General features: G+C 38.7%; 1 protein-coding gene across 1 annotated transcript in view; it reads left to right on the top strand.

Moving 5' to 3' along the window:
* Nucleotides 1-5,144: 5,144 nt before the first annotated feature.
* Nucleotides 5,145-25,177, top strand: part of LOC149417150 (uncharacterized) — a 36,046-nt gene continuing 16,013 nt past the window's right edge. Inside the window, exons 1-3 of the mRNA XM_089639916.1 lie at nucleotides 5,145-5,672; nucleotides 16,180-16,482; nucleotides 24,377-24,437. Of these exons, the coding sequence (XP_089496042.1) occupies nucleotides 5,622-5,672; nucleotides 16,180-16,482; nucleotides 24,377-24,437 (415 nt within the window). The 5' untranslated portion in view covers nucleotides 5,145-5,621. The remainder of the gene's footprint in view (nucleotides 5,673-16,179; nucleotides 16,483-24,376; nucleotides 24,438-25,177) is intronic.

Genomic DNA, 25,177 nt, shown 5'->3' on the forward strand with positions numbered 1-25,177 from the left:
CTTCTTCTAATGTAGTTACTACCAGAGATGTGCATTATTTCAAATAAATCCATTTCAAATGGAAATGCAAAATGCAAAATGGGTATTTTCCATTTTGCATTTTAAATGCTTTTCTAAAAACCATTTTGCATTTTGCATTTTAAATGCTTTTCTCAATGCATTTTCCATTTTAAATGCTTTTTGCAACATTCTTCCTACTATCTCCACTCATCTTTTTTTCATAAGCCCCAAATATCAATCGGTCCTCAACCTCGCTATGAGAGATAATTTCCATTTGTCAAGTTGCTCCCTGGTAGGAGCCCTGGCAATTGAGTGATACCATTACAAAAAATACTGATTCAAATACTGAACATGGGGCCATGACGCTGTAATATTAAATGTTAGATAGCAGTTTCTATGTTTTTACGTTGGCAACATTAATCCCGCGCAAATTTTTTGTGGTTTCATAATCTGTAGTCGGGTGTTTTTGGATTTACCATCATGTAATATGTTTGTTCTATATTGATGTCCATTATTAAATGACAAAATTGTTTAAAAATTCTATAATTATTTTAATTGTTTGATCTGATAAACCATTTTGCATTTTCAATGCATTTTGAAAAAAGGTATTTTGCATTTTGCATTTGAAATGCTTTTCTAAAAACCATTTTGCATTTTGCATTTTCAAATGGAAAAGTTTTGACCCATTTCCATTTTGCATTTCAAATGGTTTTGGGTACCCATTTTGCACATCTCTGGTTACTACCTATTTATATCATATATCATAATGCAAACAAAGTCAACTGGCCTTGATTTTTTTCTTTAATTAATATAATCATTGGAGATGTATTGTTGTTAATGATGTTTTTAATGACGGAACAATGGAAACTATTTACAATAATTTAGCATAAAATCAATGCTTAAATATTGTAAATAGCTTTTTTTTACAAGACCGCCTTCGCACAATTATTATCACAAATATTTACCATGAAGCATCAATTATTAGTAGTTACATGTGTCTAGTCGCCTCAGTACAGTAATCCCTAGTGAGGAAGATTAAGAAAAACATTGTGCAAAATCACAGGATGGTCAGAATTCTTGAAAAATCAGTTCCAACAATGAAAATACAATTAAAATAATTATCGGTTATATCAAAGTGAGGTTTTTTATCGCTTGTCTGGATTCTTCAAATAATCAGTTCCAATTTTGAAAATTACACTTAAAATCAAAGCAAATCCCGAGTTCATTGAACCAGAGACACAGCCGAATTTAGTGGTTATGTTAATTTTTAGTTGCTTTTTTAAACGTAGAATTGTTATTGTATAAAAACATATGTATTATTACTTAATTTATTTAAAAAAATGTCTCAAAAAAATCTGGATAAAATTTAATTAATTAGGTACCTACCAACTTTTTAATTATGTTTTGTAAAATCAAAAAAATCGCGGAAAGCGAAAGAAAACTAACTGGCAAGGCTCTGATGTGATGGATATGTATTATATATTTTCTTATTTAGCACAATACATTTGTTGATTTCTAAAATGTATATACATATTTATTAGTAAATTTCAACGAATGGATAAAAATGGCAGAATTTAAAATGATTTCGATGGCACTCTTAATACAACAATTAGAGGTCTAGAGGGCTATATGATAGAGGTAACAAATATATATATATTTGTTACCTCTATATTTTTTATGTCTTGTTCAAATTATTTGAAAACCAATAATATTGCGTTCAGCAATATGTAATATTATATTGATTAATTATACTTTTACATGGTTGCAATTGATCTGAAATTTCTCTGCCCACATGTACGGGACAGCACACAGTGTGTGGGTTAGGTTTGGTAATTTTAGAGGGTAATTAACTAATAATAATAATAATAATAATAATTGGATAATTTGTAGAGCGCCGTTTTTGTGAAAAATCACCTCACATTAATAATTTCTAAAATTTTACTCCGAAAACAATAATGGAATTGGTAATAAAAATAAAATCAATTGGTTTTTCATTGTAAGTACCTGTGGGCAAATAATATAAATATATCGCCTGCAAGTGGCTTCACCGGAGTTTGATGATGCCTTCAGAAGGCGAAATAGCTATCAAGCGTAATAATAATATGATTATTATTATTACGTGGTTGCCAGTGATTTGATATTTTTCCACTCACGTCTACGGGACAGCAGGCACGAGGTTGGGTAGGTTAGGTTAGGTTAGGTTAAGACGTAGGTACCAACTATTATTATTATTATTAGTAGGTAGTAGTTGATTGAATTGCAGCTGCCGCGCGTGCCGTATGCTTCCTTGAGAATGCTTCAGTCTGTTATCTAAGAGCATGCGCCTGCAGTACTGTGCAGGTGGGATGTGGGCTACTATCACACACACTTACACACACATACATACATCGAGCCATATCACTACTCCCTTTGCATGGGTGCAATACGTTGTGCGTGCAATGAAGTTGGTATTACTATTATGAAGAAGAAGTAATCAAGTATCTTTTTTTTATTTCACGATACATTAATCGCATTGTTAATTGCAAATCAAAAAAGTTGTGCGTACAATTAAATCGACTCCAAATGTGATGTAGATTCACTAGTTTCCCGCTTGTACCGCTAGTTCCTGGACACCATGTAAAATAAGAAGTATTATCGAAAATATTATTTCAGTACACATTAAAAAATAGATAAACAAAAATATAAATAAATATTAAAGGTGTATTATCCAAATGTAACATGGTGCTTGTATTATAGGTAACGGGTGATTTTTTATAGAAGAAAAAACTGTGATAGCAAAAAATACAAGAAATTAAAAAAAAATAAAATGCCTAACAACAAACGATATAGAGACACTTATAAACACCATTATATCATATAAAATATCTCAAAAGTAATTTTTATATCAGGTATTTTTTTTTAATAATATCAATATTTGCAACTTCATAATCGAATCCTATCACCAGAAAAATAGTAAAAAAAATCAGATTGTAAATTAACTTGAAAAACCCAACCAAAAATATTGGCATGAAAGCCATAATAATAACCACTGTGCACCGTGCTAGGCAAATAGCTCGTGCCAAAAAACCATATTCAAATACGTACCTACAATCAAACCCTTTCATGGGGATTTTATCAGCACAGAATATTTGCTAGTCGGTATATGATTTTTTCCACCAATCGCTGCGCATCTGTCTCTCCTTATGTTACTAGCAGATCTTACGATTTTTTCAGGAAAAATGTTTTTTCGAGTAATGACAATGCGGTTCTTGAGTTACAAAGCATTGTTGGTGCTCAATGCACTGCACGAAGGTACATGTGCATTATGCACATTGCACTTTATGAGGAGGAATATCTGCTACCGAATAATGAAAGATGTTAATCGATATGATTTTGGGTTAAAAAATATCGCCCGGTGTAGCGCCTAACAGATGTGAACTAAAATAATATTAAAAAAAAATCTTTGAAATTATTTATTTCGATGCAAATGTGGCTTACCCGTGTATTTTTGTAAAAAAATTGAAGTTTTATTTACTAAATAACTTCTGCCTTCTATCTTGACAATACTAATTATAACAATAATTTTTATTTTATTTTATGGGGTCTTTTTTGCGAAGAGGTTAAAAAACAATATAAACTAAAAATACTTCAACTCAACTTCAACAAATAATTCAACTTTTTAGGTTGAATGTAATGTATTTCCCTAGATATTTGATTTTTATTTTTAAAAATTAATTTGATTCTCTTAAAAAGTCAGTTATTTTAATTTCCGGAATTGTGAACCTATTTTTAATTTATAGAATATTTTCAATTCATCTTCGATAGATGAAAAAAAATCTAATTGCCCAGAAAAAGTTTCTAATCAGATTGAGTTTTCGAAATATGCATATTTTACACTGAATTACTTTCTAAAAATATTTGTCATGTAGGTATAGTGGATAGGAAGGTAGGTATCTACATAATTATTAACATTTTTATATGACAATATGTTTACCATACTCTTCCGAGTTGCGTTAGTAGGCAGGTAGGTACTAGCTGTGGACTCCCTATGAAATCATTTAAGAACAATAAATAATAATAATTTACCTGCCAGCAATCGTTTTATCACCGGCAAGTTCACCGGGCGCCAAACGGGGTCGCGATTTTCAAAAAGGCGCCAATAAATATGCGTTACATGATGCAGTCATAATAGGTACCTAGCACTTACATAGTACGTAGTGTTGCCAGGTTTAATAGTAGATATTACACAAACCACGCTCCTGCGAGCGCGGGGTAGGTACCATAAAATATTGTGTATATCGAATGTATAGGTAGGTGCCCGCCACGGGCGCAGCTGCGTGCGTCGTACGTCACCTGCCGTACTTACTCGGTCAAAACAATTGACCCATACACGAAAACTTTGTGACGAAATGATTGCGAGGAAATCATATTATAGTACATTCTTTATCGATTCGAGGATTTGAGTAGATGATGAATTCTGTCATATTCAACCACATTTAGTTCCAAGGTCTACAGTAGTTAATTACTCTGCATTCATTTTATCAGGTGTCAACGCCTACTAAGGAATTATTTGTTTGTACCTTATGTGCTCATTACAATGTGATTTTTTTTCAGATACGATTTCTTGGTCTTGAAACACATTCGGAGAATCTATCGAAGTTGATAGAAGTAAAACAATATTTAAGCATTTCCCACCAAGTATCAAAGGAAAATGAAATCATTTTATTACGGTAAGATTTTTTTGTAATAATTAGTTGAAATGATTGTAAAAATAAAATTACTAAAAAATATTTTTTTTACTCTTCTTTCGATTTCATCATAATCGTCAATTATTATAATTCTATAAAAATTGAATAATAAATAAAATATATTATATTATTGTGAAAAAAAATCTAATCCTCACTGAAATTATCAATACACGAACAGCAAAAAATATTGTAGAATTTTTGGCAAAAATGAATTCCCCCTTCACCCCCACATGAATATTCAATTTGTTTGACTACGGGGTTGGTAGCGAAGGCGCATAGAACACCATCTATGGACTAAAATAACAGTTGCGGGGTTTGGTTGGGCGTCCCGCCGCCCGCCTCCAGTGGCGCTATTAGCGATCTCCCCTCGCGAGGCGAACACCGTGAAGTGAGCGCGTCAGTCTTCGGCTAGCCACGCTTCGAATACGTTCGGCCGGTCGACGCTGCGGTCCTATACTCCCGAAACGTGTGTGATTTGTTTTGCAAAACGGGACTGATCGCTTCGCACCGATTTATCTAATCGATAATTACACAATTTATTAAACTACCCCGCTTTACGTTAATTAATTAAGTGTACTGTGAAATACCGGTTAAGTTCGCGACTTACCCCTGTGTTCGAATGTGCCCTAAATAATGGATAACAACAATTTTCGGATTTTTCGCGTGTGTTTATCATAACTTGGTGAATAATAATTACAATTTCGTGGTTTTCGGAACCTACGAGGATTAAAGCGAGAGTGTGACACATCAAGTTTGTTGTTTTAATTCAGAGTTTGTCAATCATCGACTTGTGTTTTTGTTTAGTGTTGACTGATAGTGAGCCGGTGTCCTGTTCGCGGCCCTTCTGGTCGCGTATGGCGCGTTCCTGGAGGAGGTAACATCAGAGGACAGACGATGGCCACCTGGCTGCTGTGCCTCGCGTTCTTCGCCACCTTCAGTCACCAGGTACTGCTCATCTTCATCTGCATCCTGTCAATCCATCAATCTCCGGTACCAACCCCATCGGATAGGCGGCAAACTTGCCAACCAACTCCATTATACGACATCTACTCATCACTCATCACCCATCAGTTAGCCAAGTCATGCAACAGAGGTGATCGTTCCGTGCAATCAATCTATAACTTTTACCTCGTCATTCGAAAGTTAGAATCGGGACTTTATGGCATTCGTTCTCGTGCGTTTACAACCAACCGGCGTGAAACATATCAATATGTGAGCGAATTCTGAATGAAAAAAACATGACAGCATACAATTCTAAAAACCTTTCGTTTACACGATTATTATTTCATTAGATTTTACGTCAATCTCTGTATACTTTCATAGACCTCCGCATTCAAACAAAAATGTCATCACGCGGTCATAAAATAGCGATGCCATATTATTTTTTTTTAAGTTAAATTTATTGGTATCCCTGATTATTTAAAAACACGCGCCGGTATAATGTTTTATGCTGCCAATTTAATAACCTAAAACCATTAAGTTTATAAGACGTATTTTTTGTGCAATTTTTGAGGTCATAAAATTATAAAATCATAATTAATTAAGACGTTATATTGACTACATAATTTACAAACGGCTCGTTAGTAGGTTTGCTGACGTTTATCGTCTTATGTTTTCTGCTTTTTCGTAATCGGCTATGTTCATTGGTGTCTTTATTTACGTAAAAGACATTCAAAAACACATCATCGTACAATGCCAAACAAACTTTACCACTCGTATTTACATTTCAACGTCCATGTTATTCGTAATGTATAATTATTAATATCCCGGTATTTAAAATCTCTGTAGAAGATTTATAATAATTTTTATGTTTGAAAACCCTAAATTATCATAATAATTGTTGAAACTTAACCTCTCCATAATAATTTTCGTTGTTGACAATTCATGGAATACAAATAATACCTTAGTCGTCGATTTAATTTTAATGCGATATCAATAATCGGATTTTCCATCCAAACAACAAATAAACAAAACCCTTCGAATTACCGAAACCCGTCAACAATCAAAAACAAAACAAAAAGTTTGCCCATTTACCGGGACTTCATTCCTTTTTCAAACTTATTTTGTTACCTGTTTTATCTCGACCGTTGTTTTGGATTTCATCTTATAAATTTGTTTGTACGTTCATTTCCCGGTTCAAGATTATTTTTTCGAATGTGAAATCGTCGTGTTTATTTGGTCTTTCTTATTCGCGTTTTTTCAATATTACACCTATATATAGGTGCCTACCTACTTAAGATAACCTAACTAAGATAGTTTTAAAAAATAATTTTCATTGAGTTTTTGGAAAAATTAGAAACATTCTTTCACAGAACACAGTTGATAGAACAACATGTATTAAAAAATAATTTACTTTAATAATTATTTGATATTTGTTATGAAGCTGAAGAATGAAACAAAAACGTCGGCGAATTGAATCGCAATTTAAACGGCATTGATAAACCTCGCTACACACCCAGTACACACCTTTCGGCACTTGCGGGTTAAGAAGGAAAAACTTTGTCAAAAAAGTGCCATCTTTAAAAAGATTGGCCTGTACCGAGCTACATATTAAAACGATTCCAACTTGGTAGGTATTCTATTTCCTATTCAGTTCAATAAGTTTTTTTGAGGAATTTCTTACGGACTGACAGTGGCCTATGTCCGAGGAATGAGAAGGTAGTTGGGGACGTATTCCCAGGGCGAAAACAGAATAAAAACACAACATCAAAGATAAAAACCAACCACGAATGCTTACTGTGTTTGTTGCTAACAGCTACCTACCTCTTGTACTCTGATACCGAATACGGCCGCGGGCCAAAACAGTGTAAACATTAAATTCATTCAAGTCTCTTGTAATGTTATTTTAAACATAGACAATTTTTGTTTAAATGTGGTCCCAACGCAATAAACATAACATTATGCTTTTAAATGTCATAAATTAATAGTATTTATGAAACTTGAAATGTGTAGTAATTTTATTAAGTCTTCATCACTTATCAATAACTTCGTTTATTATTTTTATCTTTGATATTGTATCAGGAAACGTTGTATGATTTAGAAATTGAATGTTTTTTTTCGTACAATTTAGACTTTCTCAAAGGTCGACTGACGTACCTCCATTAATGTATAAGCTTTTGATGAAGAGTTGCCTATTTTAATATAATATCGTGCTTACACGTTCTGGCAAGTGCGGTGCACAGATTTATAATCGACTTCATTTTATTTCTCTTTACCTGTGTGCGGTGTGTGTATTGGTGGCAAGGTGTGCGGCCGCGCTGGTGTGTGAGAGTCTATACACGATCATCACTTTCCCACGCTTGCTGCTCATCCGACCACAATCCACACTCCGATCAATCCAGTACCATCCAGTCCTAGGACTGTCTCTCTCCTACGCCTTGCATCCGCCGCGAGAGAGACCAAGATGCACCGAGATCTCGAGTCCCCCGACAAGTAGTATTGTGTAGTGCGATCGCTCGCCGTGCCTCAGGACTGGTTATTCATACTGAACGGAAAAGCATTTCGAGCATTATCGAATCGCCTCGCTCTAACTTCCGGCGAAGGTAACGCTGCCAAAGGAGATAGATGCATCTCGCTGCGGCCGGCTGACGGGCGTATTCCGTTCCCGACTACTTTTCGCGATGCGCTTTGAGCTTTTTGTATAATATTTCGTACAGGCCTTTTATAAATTTTGCCGTAAAGCACGCCCGTCCCCAAGAAGCCATCGACATAGATTCTGTATCTCTTTGTTCCTCGTTTCTCCTCAAGAACTGATATCTTCAATATTCAGTTTGTTGTCAGTGACAGCTTCTTGAATTCGCAAGTAAGCTTGGTGCCTTTTCGCAGACTATAAATACTACACAGTTACTGTACCTATAAACATGTTCAAATGCTAAATCGTTTTGAATAGGTAGGTACCCCTTCACCGAATCATAGATTCAGGGCGAGCGTTCCCCCGACAAGCAGTAATATGTATAAAGGTTTCCAAGTTTCCCATAACTCGTGATGAATAAAAGATGTCCAGTTATGTCACCGTGTTTATTGTTCATTTGGCCGTTTGGCTCTCTGGAGCCTTGTATTGTGTCCCCTCTTAATTACCGTGTCACTGGATTATCCGTGACAGCTCCTCTCTACTCTTTCTGCATTCCTGTCAAGCTAGCCTGATGCCCGATGCCCTGCAGCCCTTTATGCCTTCAGTCAAAGAAACCAGCCTTCAATTATACGCCACAGTCACTATTAGTCGAGTGTCACTTGTTTCCCAAACAGGAAAGTCGATCAATTAGAGCCTGATTATAAAGAACATGTCCGTGTTCACTATCGTTCATTTGCTAATTACTCAAACAATGGACGTACGTACTGCACACGTCTAGGATTCGGAATTCCTTCGATTCAGCGATTTGAAAAGAATCTCTACTTTTCTTTGTGTATTCCGCTAATTCTTGTATAGCGTATGGAGGTTCGCATTCCTCCCCGACTCGGAGGTTGGCTTGTCGCTCGTATAGTATGCGATGCACCAAACATGGCCGGATTATCCTCGCGCACCGTTATTAAATTTGTCACGGATTGAAGAATGCCGGTGCGTGGCCACTTGTCGCTTAGTGTGTTACCAATTCCCAGAGATTTATCACCCGGAGAAAGCTAAAACATCGATGCCTTATTTTGATATTCGCCAAGAATTATTGCAATTCACTGAATAATTAATTCCATGCCATTTGTTCTCGATGTACTAATGATGAAGAAAGATCTTGCATAATGCTCATTATCTTTGGCATCAATTCACTGCAGTTGAAGCAATAAATTAAAGAATTTCTCCGCCAAGGAACGAAGCCCAATCTTTGCAACATTTCTTAATAATTATTTTTTAAATCAATTAACAAGATTTAAATGATGGCCCCTTGACATGCACGGCAGTACAGTCTGTAATAATAATAATTTCCTACCTACCTACAGTACGTGAGAGGAGAATTGCACTCGCAGTTGTGGATCCTGTTTCTCAGCACCTGACCGTTACAGCAAGTCTCGGATAATACAAATATTTATGTAACCTCTCCGGCAATTATTGCCCTTTTTTGTTGCATAACTTTGAACCGATATCTTAATCGCTTTTTGGCTTGTAATTTGCAATCCGATCGTTATTATGAACATATTGAACATCTCTATTGAGCCTTGTGAAAACGGGTATTCATGTTATAATCGCTCCGTCATGACTATTAAGAGTCATGTCTCACAAATTGGAATCGCCGCCATTTCTCTGGCAATGTGGGTCGTCATCCTGCCATCTTGTTCATCACGGACAATAATAATTATCTAATAGTTAATCTGTCGTTGGTTGGCTGCTCTGCCCCGTTACATATATAATATCCGCGCATCTTCGCAGCATCAGAGATGTAGGCCTCTCTGAGCCCGCGGCTGCAGACATGAAATAACGCCTTTTATTACGTTAACGATTCCCGATCCTCTGCTCTGACGGATCTAGCCATCTACCAGTACCAGTCCAGTCTAGTCTAAAGATGCTCACTCTAGATTCCGATGTTCTGTATTGCTATATATCTTACAATTTGATGATGCTCGTTCGAGATTTGTTTTTAGATTAACTGTTGAGCCGTTCACCATTTAAAAATAGTCCATGTTCAACAATGTTTGGCGGCTTATCTACACAAAACGGGTTGAAAATCTTTTCAAGTATGCGTCGGACACAATTGGCTAGAGATATTATGTTATTAGCAAATGTTAGTTAGCCGTGTGGTCTAAATGTCGCATAATGAGTCGGTTAAGTGACAAGCGGATTACTTAGAACGCTCCACCTAATCTGCCCCCGTGTGTCCGAGGGATTAGGGCCTAGTCACTTGTCCACTTAACGGGCCATTTGATCTGGCTGCTGCCGTCAAAGGCGCCCGTCCCTATTAGGAAGCGCTGTTTAATGTACTTGGGTGCTTCTTGTTCTTAGCCCTGGCCCTAGCCCTGGCCCTGGGATGATATTTCCAAACCACCCGACTGGCTGTGTTACTTATATTCGATTAGGCGAGACCACTTCCTATTACTACATTATACTTGATTACTCTACCAACCTACTGAGTTAAATTTCACCGAAGATACAAAGCGTATGTCTCGATTTATTTTCTTATTGTTGAACTTTATAAGAGTTTGATTAATGTTCGCAATTTTCCTTTGAGCGAGAAATGTCTTTCCGGTCGGTTGTAATGGCGAACAAAAGACCTTGTGTATTTCGGGGCCGTGTTCCCGAGCACGGCGGCTAATTAAATTCGCGACCATAATTATTATAGTCCCCTTCCCATTCCTCGCCTTCGTGGTGCATCCACATTCAGTGCGAGATGTCGCTACCAGCTACCAGCTTCCCCTAATGCATTCCTCTTCGGTCGGAAGTGGAGACCACTTTTTGTTTCCCCGCCACCGTGCTCCCCTCATGCTTCCTCGTGGACCACGCTCCTTGCTTTAATAAGTTAAAGTACTCACTCCCTGTTGTGTGTTTTGCACACTTTATATTGTCATATGTATTATTCAGGTATACAGGTACAGAGTCGTGATTCAATGAGTGAGATGCTTCCATACCGGTTTTGTCGTGGTCGTGGTTTTTTAGTCTCTCCTTCAGGACCCTGTGCGTATGGCGATTCGGATGTGTGCACTGTGCTGTACATTGTACAAAGCGACTCAAATTGTCCTATTCGCTTTCTAGATATATTCGTAATCAACCTTAGCACTAGAGTATCTAAATATCTCAGACATCGTTTTTATTTACAGTTATTAAAACTTCAACTTGAAATAATTTTAGTCCGTGTTGAAACAGCGATCTTTATTTTAAAACAGTTGCTGGTATTTTCTTTTCAGGCGCACATAATGTTTTTATATATCTACCCAATCACCATCGTTGGTGGCTACCGGCTACTGTCTGGGTAGTTGAAATGTAATGTGGATTACATGTTCCCAACTCATTGAAAAGTGTTTTTACACTCTAGAATGCATAACAACGGCCCAAAGTTGACCGACCTTCCATTTCATTCAAGGCGATGAGTAACTTTGTTATAAATTTTCCCCGCCGCCTAATATAAACAAGAAAAACTTACTACGTCAGTTATTCCTCGCGTATTCGAGTGTATTTCTCGGCGATAAATATTTACGTTTTCTTCATTTTCCGCGACGTGTTGCTCTGCCAGAGTGCCAGTACCTTCCAACGTCGGGAGTAGTTCCGAGTATTTAGTGTTCGAGATAAATTAAATTATGCCCAGTTCACGCTCTACTCTCCTCGAGCTATTCGCTGCCGTCCATAAGACCGATGCTCTTCTGTGTTCGTACTTGGCCACTCACTTAGATAGATTCGGTTGCAGTTTTGAATAATATTTTTTGGCCTTTTTAGAAAGTCATCAGTCATAAAGTATGATGTTCATTAGGTCGCAAATTCTGATAGTATAGTGTGTCGTTGCATTATACCCGAAATTACAATGGTTCATTATCTCGACTGGTAACACGAATGACGCAACTGTCATTCGTCTCGGATGTTTCTGCTTCACATTTGTGAAGGTCTCTTAGGTTCTTAATGCTCCATTGTCTCTATGGCTGGCTCACCTGTGACTTTACAATGGGTTCGGCGGTTCCATTTAATTAACCGTTCGAGGCTTTGTGTATTTCTCGTGTAATTGTGGCCGACGAGAGCGCGCTTTTGCGAACGGCGCGGCTGTCCAAGTACCAGGGACCCCGAAAAGAATAGTTAGTTGCAGTTAGCAATTAGGTGCAGTTATTGTTCTGTGTGACCGATTAACTCTTCTGTCGTAATGTTCCTCTGTTTGGAGGTTGGAGGCAAGTTGAGCCACTTCCGTAAAACTACTCCGACCATTTGATCAAACAAACAAACTTGTACTGCCTGTTCAACACTGGAATTAAAATGCTCGTCACTCACGCAACGATTTACGACGCTGTGTTTATGGACATTGATTTACGTTACACGAGAATACTCTTGCGTTTGCCATATCTATAAATTCCCAGTTATAAGATTTGAACGTGAAGTTTCCGGCGCCTCTCGTGTCGTCGCGTTGGCTCCAACAGACTATTTCTAGCGAAAACATTTTTATACTATAATAAGTGTATATCCATTCTAATTTTACGCCGGTCTTGAGAATACCGGCTCTAGCGTACTTCCGATTGTTTTTATTTTGACTGACGAACCCCGGAGTATTTTAGTTCACTACGTGTCTTCGTCCATACTGACTTACTACAGAGTACTCTCGGCTCTTATGTATATCATTATTGGATGTTGAACACGAAAGCGATATCCGTCAAATCATCTGTATAAATCAGTCGTAGAACTTGCCGTTAAAACAACATTGATTATTCATAGAACCGTAGACACGAAAGCGAACAAGTTTCATCTCCCATTGTATCTCTATTATTTGTGTGACCGCACTAATTTGAACCGTAAATACTCGTACACTCGAGGTGGAGATGTATATGTCTCTCGGAATACGTCCACTGTAACTTGTATATTAGAACTTCTCTACATCGTGATTTGACAGGTACTCTTCCCGTACTCCGTCGATCAATTATTTATTCCCAATTTGTTTTCAGTTATCGATTCGATTCCTATCCACTGGTTGATTCTACTTTTCTACATAATTTATTTACAAATTCAATTTCTACTCCATTGAAATCATGCCGGCACAAGTTAAAGGTATTCGAGTTTTTGTACAGAAGCATTACGACAAAGGTGTGTTACATTACTAGCATTGCTGAAGCTTTGACATTTACATGTTTAATAAAGCAGGTAACCTCGAAATCAATCACTGCCAAACACTTTCGCTGAAAAATAGCTTCAAGCGTGTCATCTCTAGCAGATGTTACTATGATATGAAAAATGAGCGATTGCATCGTGGGAAGAGGTAATCCTGAAGAGTAAAATCATGCAGATTTCAATATCGATCCCGATGTGGGCGGGCGCGGCATAATGACTTCTAATCCCTGATTCATTAGTGCTCAATATCCAGTGTCGAATGCTGCCGCCATACACAGTACGGTACTGTTCAGTGCAGTATAGCGTTTCACAACAGTGGCCCACGCCTGCATCAGCCTACCTAGTGTCTATTGCCTATTGCCTAGTGCCTGCATGCCATAACTCGGCTCCGCTAAACACTGAACCGGAGGCCTTCTTACATCACAGCCTGTCCTTTTCTTTCCTTGCTGGTGTAATTCCCACACTAACCGCACAAAGTGAATCTTTTCCCTTGTGTTCTCCCATGAATTCTGCAACTGTTTCAAAGAATACTTGACTTGAAGTCGTACGGTGTGCAAAGCGCGCGCTGGTCGACTCCTGCAACTCGTGCTCGGCTAGTTGTTTTCCTCGTCCTTAGTACCTAGTGTAGTGTAGTGATAGTGTATCGGACGAACAGATTTGCACAGTGCCATGTATTGCGGTGACTCAGCCGGGACTGTGTAGGTACGTGCCACTGCCTGGAATTTTAAGGTTTCGAATGAGAACGTTTCACGGTTGTCTGAATAGAATTTACATCGAATTCAGTAAAGCCGAAAATATGCCAGAGGAATCCAACTGACATCATCCATAGGAAATGATTATTTCAAGAAGTACAGAACTTATGACTCGGATGTTATTTATAAATTCTCTGGTATTATGCAATTAATGTAAAAACTTGCGCCATTGTAAAATGTATCCTATTGTACACGAATGGTGATGACAGTTGTTCATAATGGGTCTCCAAGGGCATTCGCAGTATTCCGACATTAAATATTACACACTTTATGCACCTCATTCTACCCACTCTACAGTTGACAAGACCTTCAGCCCGCTGCCGACCTATATGGCTGCAATGACAGATCCAACGGTTTACTATATGTATAAACACATTACTAACTATATCTGCTGGGAAAGGCCTTGAAGCTGTCGTTTGGCGTACCTTTAAGGGCCTATTTTTTTCAATTATTCAGAAACGTTTTAACAACAATTGCTGTACATTTGCCCATTTCAGTTGAATGCCCATGTGGATATAGTTTCGGAAGGGTGAGGATAAATGTACCTCGGGGTAAATTGTATTTCATCCACCGTAAAAGAAAGGTGTAGTGTTACAGCGGTTTCCCCTTTAATCAAGTATCGATCGCGTAGCTAGTATTCTCCTGATTGTACACGGCGTTATAAAAATATCCACTAATTAATTAAAGAATCGCTACGTCGAATCGATACCTATTCACTTTTAAACAACGACAGAATAGTATCTATTATTTTGTTTGCGAAATACCGTAAGTTTTCGATACAAGTTAGTTTAATACAAGTTGTATAACACACAACAGTCCACTCCCATCAACCAACTGTCAATTTACATTCGAGTAAAGCAACAATGGTGTTTGATTAACCTCCCCTCACCTACAGCTACACTCGACTACATCCACCCCCTATTCCCCACTTGCTCTTTACGCTTGGCCAAACATCAAACCCCATTTGAATCCCCTGCATTTAGCCAGTGTGGAATTATTATTTCATAATGTACTTGAGATGGGTACTATTCTTATTATATTCTATATTCTATTAGAATGTCCTCGCAGGTTCTGCAAAGCGTAGGGGTATTGTTTGTTTAGAACCGTGTTACCACCTCCTGCTATCTTGTTTGCATCTCTCATGGGGGTGTTCTGTTTTAAGCGGATGTGTGCATAAGTATAACTTGTGTCGAATCCCGTACCTAGAAGGGAATGTGTGAATTCATAAAACCCCCCGTTTTTCGTGGCAGTTTGTTTAAATAAACCTCGGTGGCAGTTGTTTTATGATCAAACCTCCGCCTATCGTGTAAATATCATTCATCATAACACGACTGTCCTCGTTTCGTGTCCGAATTGAATATTTGCATAAGTAAAAGACCCGATTCACAATTTCTCAATTTGTAAGACGGTAAATTAAGTATTCAACTCGACCCACTAAAAAACGTGTTTCATATTGTGATTCACGAGCTTCGGGCTCAACTTGAGGACAATGTGTAGCCATGAAAGCGATTTAATAAAGGGTAGGTCTGAAAAGAAGTAGACTGGATTGGCGTAAAATAATGAGTTGATATGTTGGTACAGAATATGTTGGTCATCGCTGGTACAATCGATCGGCGAGTTTGCCGAGCTCTTGGCTGTTAGTTATTATGTGTTTTGGGGTCGGCAGTGATGTGGGATATGGGAATGAATAATTACCGCCATCGGAATTCTGGGAAACTTTTTCCGTTGTTCGCGAGGCAATGTTGGCTGTCTCACGCCCGCTAGACTTGTTGACCTTGTGTTCTGTTCCCTTTTTTACTAGACGATCGATTATCCGCGATGATCCGATAGCGTCTGAAGTCTTCATAAATTATTCACTTATCCGGGCGGCATTTGATTTTATTTTGTCATTAGATCTATTGCCGGTTTCAATCACTCCATTAGCTTTGTTTGTTCTTGATGCTTGTGTTCCATATAGTAATAATCCTGTTTGTGTTTACAGGTGTCGGGCTCCGGCCTGTTCGAGCTGAGACTGAAGACGTTCAACAACGCGCTCGGGCGGGGGCGGGGGGGCGCGTGCTGCGCGGGCGGGCGCGTGGCGCCGGGCGCGCCGTGCCCGCTGCCGTGCCGGACCCGCTTCCGGGTGTGCCTGAAGCACTACCAGGCCAACATCGATACCACCTCTCCCTGTACCTTCGGGGACGTCACCACTCCTGTGCTCGGTGACAACTCGGTCAACATGACCGACAACGGAGTCGAGGGGTTTGTCAACCCCATCCGGTTCCCCTTCGACTTTGCCTGGCCGGTAAGTCACAACCTAATGTTCATTTAAATTAACTTTACATCATCCCTAAACTAGTAACAAAAAGTTGTTTTTACATCCATTCTTTATCAAGCATTTTCACTTTTTATCGTTTAAATTAGTGCCAATTCAATGAAAAAGCAGTATATTCTAAAATACGGTATTGTTTCTCAAATCGTCTGATCAAATTAGTCCTTACAAAAGTTCGAAGGAACAAATGTTTACTTAGTGCATCTCGGATTGGTTTGGCGTTTTGGTGGTTTCTGCCTTTATTATTTATAAGCAAAAGGAAACAGCAGATGGTTTTCACGAGATGTGTCGGCTGTTTACCTGAGCAGAACCATCTCCGCCGGCCATCCCCACTACCACCGGCATAAGCCCCACTGACAGCCAACAGATGGCCCCCGTCTTGACTGACGGATCCTTACCTTGCCTTGTGGACTTATATCCAGCCAATCGTAACTGTACTTCCTTGATACGATTTCGACAGCACGACTGCTTCCTGCTAACTCCCTAATTAGTGATGACCTGACGACACTTATCCCCGCTTGAAGCAGGATTATACTCTGTTATAGTCTAGCTGTCTAAATAGGTAGTACTTTTATTGCCTTAATCGATATTATTTATGTATAAAAGCTCAATAGCAGTTGTTCACTGATTACCTGATTCTGTATGTGGATTATGCGGTCAGTTTCTTTTATATTTTATTGCGCTTTATCGCCAACTCTCTCTGCAATTCCAATGCAATAATTTAAATGAATGTAAACCAACATTGTGTGGCTCATCAAAGTTTATGTTGGCCAATAAAGGTTAAAAGATATCCATTATGATTTTTCTCACGATGCGTTTCATTGTTTTGTCAGTACTAAAACAAGCCAATAAGACCAATCACTGATGTAAAAATGGGGCGAGCCTTTTTTTGGTACGGCTGCCGCTTGCAAGATGTCACGCAGAATTGTACCTTCGGGCTTCACCGGGAACCATTCGGAAAGGAAAAGGATTAAACTGTCAAATTACTTTAGCCATAAGGTTTAAATCCGCGTGCAACTGTAAACTTAGGTAATCGTCCTATGTTAAAGAATAATAATGTTTGATGGTTTTGCAAATAGCTATATAATTTATTATTTTTATCAAAGCAACTCTTCACAGATGATTAATTTTCTGTTTCAATTCTATTACTTATTAATGAGCCAAGAGATAATCTGCCTTATTAATCACATTTTTTTAAATTCGCAATTTTATCTGTAAAACAATCAGCGGAACAATTCCGCTCTGATCTCGTTATTATGAAGATTTTCTTCATTGTTTGCCAAAGCGGTTTTTGCTTCCGTTGTTTAATTGTTTACTAGTGAGTATAAAATATATAAAGGGGAATTCAAATGCCTTACATATTCACGATCTTTTTGTGGTGTAATTATTGCTATTCCTACTCGTATAGCCGTTTGTTGTGATGATCCCTCATTGTTACTTGTTACGTGGTAATTTATCGGTTAAGAGTTCATGCCCGTTGTGTGCTCGCTAAATGAGTGCTTCAAGTCACGGTTCCGTCCTACAATTAACGGCATCTCCCAGTATATAGTATTGTGGCCATGGTAATTACCCGCCTCTGATTAGGCAGTATATTTTAGTCCAAATGCGAACGTTTAAAGAATCTGCCATAAAAACACAGACGTCATAATGATAGTTTTGTTGTGCTGCATTTACTTTTTACCGAATAGTAATAAAACAACGTGAGCTTGTATTCTCTTTTACTTTTCCCCTTACCCCTGTAACCGTGTAATGTAATGGCACACTTTACTTTGTGGTCAATACTGTATAAACACGTGCTTGACCCTTGCGTGTCAGCCTTTCCTTTATTCCTGTACATTTTATTATCGCCGCCGCACTTGATCCACTAAAATGAAATTACATTATTTTCGCGAATTTTTAGACATAATGTTTTACAATGTCACGAACATGTTTTATTTTTTAGCTCAAAGAATAATATCGTTGTCGAATATTCAAACATGATATTCCATATTGTCTTCCCCCCGCCTCAATGTGCTGTGTTTTTTAGTGAAGTAGCAATTTACTACGTAAACTCCGAGGGGTAAAGAAAAATAAAGCATACACTTGAAATTGTATCTTCTTCCCATATCTTTAATATTTGTTCGATGTTCCTTGGCAAACATTTCGGAAATAGAATAAGTTAGTCTGAAAAAATGTGCAGCGGAAGGCAATTTTTTTGTTCGAATGAGGGGGAGCCAATTTGAAGATGAAATATTAGAAGTGTGGGAGACATGGGGATTGATGACCGTTCGTTTCCCACTAGCCAGTAGCCAGTAGCCAGTAGCCAGCAAGTAAATATATATTTTTTGCAATTTATTTTGCGATCTTAAAACAGGACTGTCAATAGACGAATAAGATGACATACATTGAAAGTTACGCATCGTAAGACATGGTTCGGATAAGTGATTTTGACAAAAGATTTTATATTTATCGGGTATAATTTGACTTCATTTGGTTGTTGGATATTTTTGCAAGATAACTGATAAAAAATTATAGATTGATTAATTGTTTACATTTTACCCCGTTTGACACAAAAAGTCACTTTCACACGGTCTGTCGCCGGTCGCGCCGTTTGGTAACGGGATGAATCTCCTCGGTTCACGGTTTCAGTTTCACACAGGTTCCAAGTTCTAGATCCATTGTGAGATGAACGTGCGGGACGAATGCTCCGTCTTCCATCGTATCTTCCACACCTCACGACCGCCTACAGATCTGACACTGTCCTCATCTCCTCGTCTATACATTCAGCTATTGTATCGTTTCTGGATCTTCCACCCGACCACCGCCACCGCCACCGGCCGCTTGGCTCCGAGTCAAATTATCTTTCAAATGTCGACCAATACAATCAATTGATCGCTATAAATAATCAAACGAGTATGAAACAGAGCGCCCAAGAAGGCTGATTATTATTTTAGTAAGAGTACTACAAATTTGGTATTAACTAAAAAACGCGGCATTTTAATTGCACAACGAGCTGTGATTTTATCCGCCCTAATAAGATATCATTCAATTGCCAAAATTCCGGAGCAGATGTCGAAAAGTTAAAAATGTCGTGTTCGTGTCTGACCTCTCGCGAGACAACATTAATTATTAGTGTGCACGCTGCCGCAGCCGGCCTGAAGACATCTTGACTGCTTAATTGCTACCGATCAATTAATGGCCAAGACAGGACAAGCCATCTGTCTAAAGTTCTAAAGTACAAGGAATTAATGCAATGGCTCTTTCCGGTCAGCTGTTGCTGTTGTCCTGCCCATAGTGCCTACTGGCTACTTTACTACTGGCCCGTCTTTAAATCTGCCGGAGTCCTTCGGAACAAACAAAAGGTTTTGCTGTTATTTGTTTCTGTACAATATTGTCGTTTTTTCTTTTCATCACCTTTAGTATTAATCTGCTACCGAAAACTATAACTGACAGGTCTTCTTTGTATTCCTTTAAAAGTTTCAATTCCATCGATCACGTCACACTGTCCTGCCCGTGTATTCCATTTACCCGGAACTGTCCCGTAGATTTACGGCCGTTGGAGACGTTTTATTGCTCTGCCCCCACTCCCGTATGTATAGTATGGCCGATGATATTTTTACAACACCACCTCTTTCATTGTGAATCACTCTAGTATGGGTAGCTCGTAAAATAATAAATAATACATTAAAATCCCTTTGTCTGAAATCGGTAGCTATTTTGCTTTATTCCCATCAGAGAATGGAGTGACGATGGCTGTTTTAAAGCGGAATGGCTAATCTCCACAAAAGGCGACAATGAGAAGCGATCATAAAGATGCTTGGACCTAATGATTATATGACTCCGTCGTAAATCATCGTCCAAACTCTGTGTGCTTTTGCATTCACTCGAAGCTGGCATTCCTTTCGTCCATTTCGGAGACAATTCGAATCGTTTCTCAGTTCCAAATTAGAGATTCGTCTCGGATTATTGATTTTATACAATCGGCGATGTTATACAATCCTAGACTTCTCTTATTCTTATTTATTTTTCCGAATGAAGATTTACGTCCAATCGATTATTCGCTCTCTTAACTGCAAAAGATCGCGACATCCCAATATCGACATCTCGTTATAAGCGGAGATAAGTGGTATTAATCATCTTTCGTAGATTTATTTTTACTCCTACCATTGCGGTTAATTGTCCACGTAGTTGTTTGTGAACTCGCCATGTGTTCCGGTGTATTATGATATTATAGCAAGAAACAGTGGCCGAGTATTAATTAGTAACAGTAACATCGGATCCTCGAGCCTCTCTCCTTTTCCAAGTAAGCCCATCGTCGATTGTATTTTTAATTCCAAATGAACTCACAGCGCCATTTGGATTTTTCTATCGTGTTTTGGCCTCATCTTGTTCACCTTCAAATTCTCAAAATCAATTTTTTGTTTTTAACAATGAATCAAAAATATATAATAGCAATTAAATATTAACGAGTTTCAAAAATATGATTGCATTTTGTATCAAAACAATTTCGTTTCTCAATGAATCATGAATATAAATAAGATCGTTGGTGTCAAATATACTATAAAAGTATGTCCACGTAGTTGTTTGTGAACTCGCCATGTGTTCCGGTGTATTATGATATTATAGCAAGAAACAGTGGCCGAGTATTAATTAGTAACAGTAACATCGGATCCTCGAGCCTCTCTCCTTTTCCAAGTAAGCCCATCGTCGATTGTATTTTTAATTCCAAATGAACTCACAGCGCCATTTGGATTTTTCTATCGTGTTTTGGCCTCATCTTGTTCACCTTCAAATTCTCAAAATCAATTTTTTGTTTTTAACAATGAATCAAAAATATATAATAGCAATTAAATATTAACGAGTTTCAAAAATATGATTGCATTTTGTATCAAAACAATTTCGTTTCTCAATGAATCATGAATATAAATAAGATCGTTGGTGTCAAATATACTATAAAAGTATACATTGCATTCTCGGAGCTCGATGCAACCCGGTCTGTCACCTAGAGCAAGTGACCACATTCAAACAATGCATTTCTGTGAATTATACTCTGTACAGTTTCCACTGACCACTGTACAGTGTACACGTCCCAATTCCATTCATTAGCCGCCCGTATTTGCAAAGTATGCTAATTATAGTAGGTACGTAACGTGAGATCTATCGCGTCCTGTTACATCGCTGAGGTGAATAGTTTCACAGCTTCTTTATTTGCATTAAGTTTTGACTCTCATATAGTTATTAAATATAATCTTGACGTTGGGATGAAATAAAATATTTTTATCGGTCGAATAAAACAGCCGCATGGAAAAGCGAGAGGAAATTTAGCGGAGTCTGTAAATCTGGTAAGACAGTAACACTTATCCAGACCGGTTTGATGGGATGTTGGCTCAGCGGTCCAGCGCCCAGCGTCCAGCGTCCAGCGACCAACCTCCTTACTCCACCTGCCGCGACAACAAGATGCATCTCCGTGGAGAATGTCAGATGCTGTACCGAGATACGAGTCGAGATTTTTATTTCCAGTCGGTATTTCGTGTTTCTTCTCGTCCCTTTTTGACAACCGCGCTTTTTTATGTGCGCTCGTATCTTCCTTCCCCGTTAAATATTCGGATATTCCACTATTTATCTCCCGACAAGAAATATCCCAGCAAAGCTTTATTTTATTCGAAAACTTTTAATTAATAATGTTTTATCACAGCCTCCTGACAACTTTACTACAACATAAAAATCATTTTATTTTGTAAATGTCACACTAAATAAAATCTTTGTATCGAATATCTTTGCTCGTTGTCAGTCAACCGCTCGGAACGGACAGTTTGGCTCCGTTAGAATATTTAACAAGTCATTTGTTTGCATTATCGGCAGGACTAAACTGTATGGTACAGTGCACTTTTAAAGCATTGTATTATTTTAATTGCATTTCCAGAACTCCATGGCGTTTCTCATACAGATGCGCTCTGATGATAACAGAACTATGCGTCCACGGATTGTTCAATAGTGTGTACTGATTGAGTGGATTGAACAGACAACAGTTTGTGGCATCGTGAATTGGTTCACACGGCTTACGAGTGGCATTTACCATTCCTTTCATTTCGTACTTTTTATTAATGAATATATAGGAAGGTCACCGAACAATAATATTGTCGATATTCAATGGCATTCGGGGAGCTTTTCCCAGGCTTCGATAACAACAACGCAGCCTCTAATTAGAATGCAAAAAGGCAGCCATCGATATTATGGAATCACACAATTACAATGTCACTCGGTGGGTAGGTAGTATTAAATGGGTCAGTCGATATGTTCTTAGGTCCAGGAAGCAGAAGCTGTTCCAACTTCCAACTCAACCCTTGCATCTCGCCAGCCACCCCGTGAGCTCAGTGAGTCGGTTCTCGGTTCTCGCCGCCAAGTATCGTGAGAAGCTGCGACGGGCGCGGAATGCGTCCCCCATATTCGATTAACGTATTAATTCCAATTGAAATTTCGTACGGCTAAAATTCGCCGGTGGGAACGTTTGCGCGCATTCCGATCGCGTAGGAGCGCGCCGCTTTGAATACACTCCGGCTTTTTAAAGACCTAACCTCCTGGCTCCAAAACATGGAGCGAGGGGCGAGAGTGAGAGGCCAACAAGCAAAAGTCGTCAAATCACATAAACCCCTTTGCCGTGATGTCTCAATTCTAATATAACCCTTTTGGTTGACTGCCCAGTGACCGCACCGCTTTCTGGCCCAGCGCGGTTCTAATTTTAGGTAACCCCGTGTCTCGCTGCACATTTTTGTCTATCAAAGGGACTGACGGGCCTTTCCAAGCCGCGTGTACTGTGTGAACGGAAACGAGACGACGGTTTTCAATATACCTGTTTAGACATTATTGTCGAGATCTCCATGAATGAGATATACTTCGTCCTATTTTTTAACTGGATATTCACCCAAATCGAACATAAAGCACTTGACTGTCGAGTAGTTCGTAGAACTGACGTTTGTAACGAGAATAATACATTATATTAATATGGCTGGCTCGATGAGTTTGCCTATGCAAAGCGCGTCCACCGCTCAACGTTAAAATGGAAAGCTAGCCGTGAAAGATTCCGTTTATTATTTGCCTAGTTCGACATCCTTGGATTACACTCGCGTTTGTTTTTGCCAACGCTCCATCAATCACTTCTGTTTATGTTATCTAACTTCGAAACTTAGCGACTTTTCAGTTATCTATATACGTAACGAGCTGACTTTATTAATGTATCTTATCTATTTATTTAAATTCTGTATCTTTAGTATCTCGGGTAGTTTTGTTAAAGTGATAACTGAGTTTTATTTCGATACTTAATCTATATTCGTTCGTTCTGATTAGTGAATGCTAGCCGTGTGTCTGTCTGCTTTAGAAATCGTCTTGTTCTTCGGACGTGTCCGTCCCGAACCACGCGAGTAAACAGCAAACAAATTATTTAAAACAAACCGACGTCCACTTGAGAAAACATATTATTAAAGCCTCGTTCCTCGGTCCATCCTATTTATCCGTCCACTCGACGAGTCGTGTCAATATTGATGTTGTCTCTTGAGAAGAAGTCGAGTTTTGTTTCTTGTTTGCATATTGTTTGGTCTGGCATGTCCGCTATGACACTGTGTGTGTGTGTGTGTGTGTGCGTGTGTGCGTTTGTATACTCTGTCGGCGTTGCGTTGTGATGATGATTGTGTTGTGTTGGTTCGGACCTGGAGTCCTGAAGCTGGTGCAGTCCGCGCCGCGGTACATCCACATCCACAATCGATCATCATAAGCGATTGCGAGTGCCGAGCCAAGCGCTGTACAGACACTTCTTAACCCCACTGACCTACTAGTCCCGCACTGCTCTTTCTCCAGGAAAATCTAATCTGACGTCTCTTTTTCTCTTCCACAGGGCACATTCTCTCTGATCGTCGAAGCCTGGCACGACTCCAATGAGACCTCACGATCCGGTGGTAAGTCCAGACATATTTTTTTTATTTTGAATTTATTTGAGGTTAAGTATTTATTGGAGTTTTTTAGTGAGGCGTAACTCCTCTCCGATGAGAAGGGATCATGGCTCCGATCGAATACCCTCTCAATTAAAATTCTCCGCTCGGATTGTCTTATAAGGTTTTTATTAAATTATTAGAACCGCCTTTAATTACTGCTTTGAATATTGCACCAATTAACGCGGAGAAGGTATTCATAAAACTACCATATGTATGTACAACGGTCTCACAAGTCCCAATAATGCTTATGTGTATATATACACATATGTTTATACCTATTAATTAATTCATTGAAGATCGTTCTTGTTCAAGGTACTTTTCACGCCAGGTTTTAATAAGATATGCGTACTTTCAAATTCCATATAAACAGCTATTGCATATGACTGGTCTAGTGAACACCGCTACAGTTGCGCAATTAACCGCTCTACAATGTAATACAACAATATACAAACTAGTATCCCCAAGCCACTCTGCGAGGCAAATATTATTCCTCCCCGCAATATTATCATGATTTAGATATCCCACAGATGACCCACACACGGCACACTAACAATACTCCAACAACAGCTGATGGATGGCAAATGCAAGCGCGTACGGACACCGGCATGCTTACCCATAAAATACTTTGTCCTGAGCGACCATGGATTTCAATGAACGGTCAATCGGAAGCGATTCCTGAATGAATCGATCCTTTCGTTTCCGAA

Source organism: Hesperophylax consimilis, chromosome 15, assembly GCF_061612785.1.
Source record: "Hesperophylax consimilis isolate HC1 chromosome 15, BYU_Hcon_1.0, whole genome shotgun sequence".
NCBI classification, from domain to species: domain Eukaryota; kingdom Metazoa; phylum Arthropoda; class Insecta; order Trichoptera; family Limnephilidae; genus Hesperophylax; species Hesperophylax consimilis.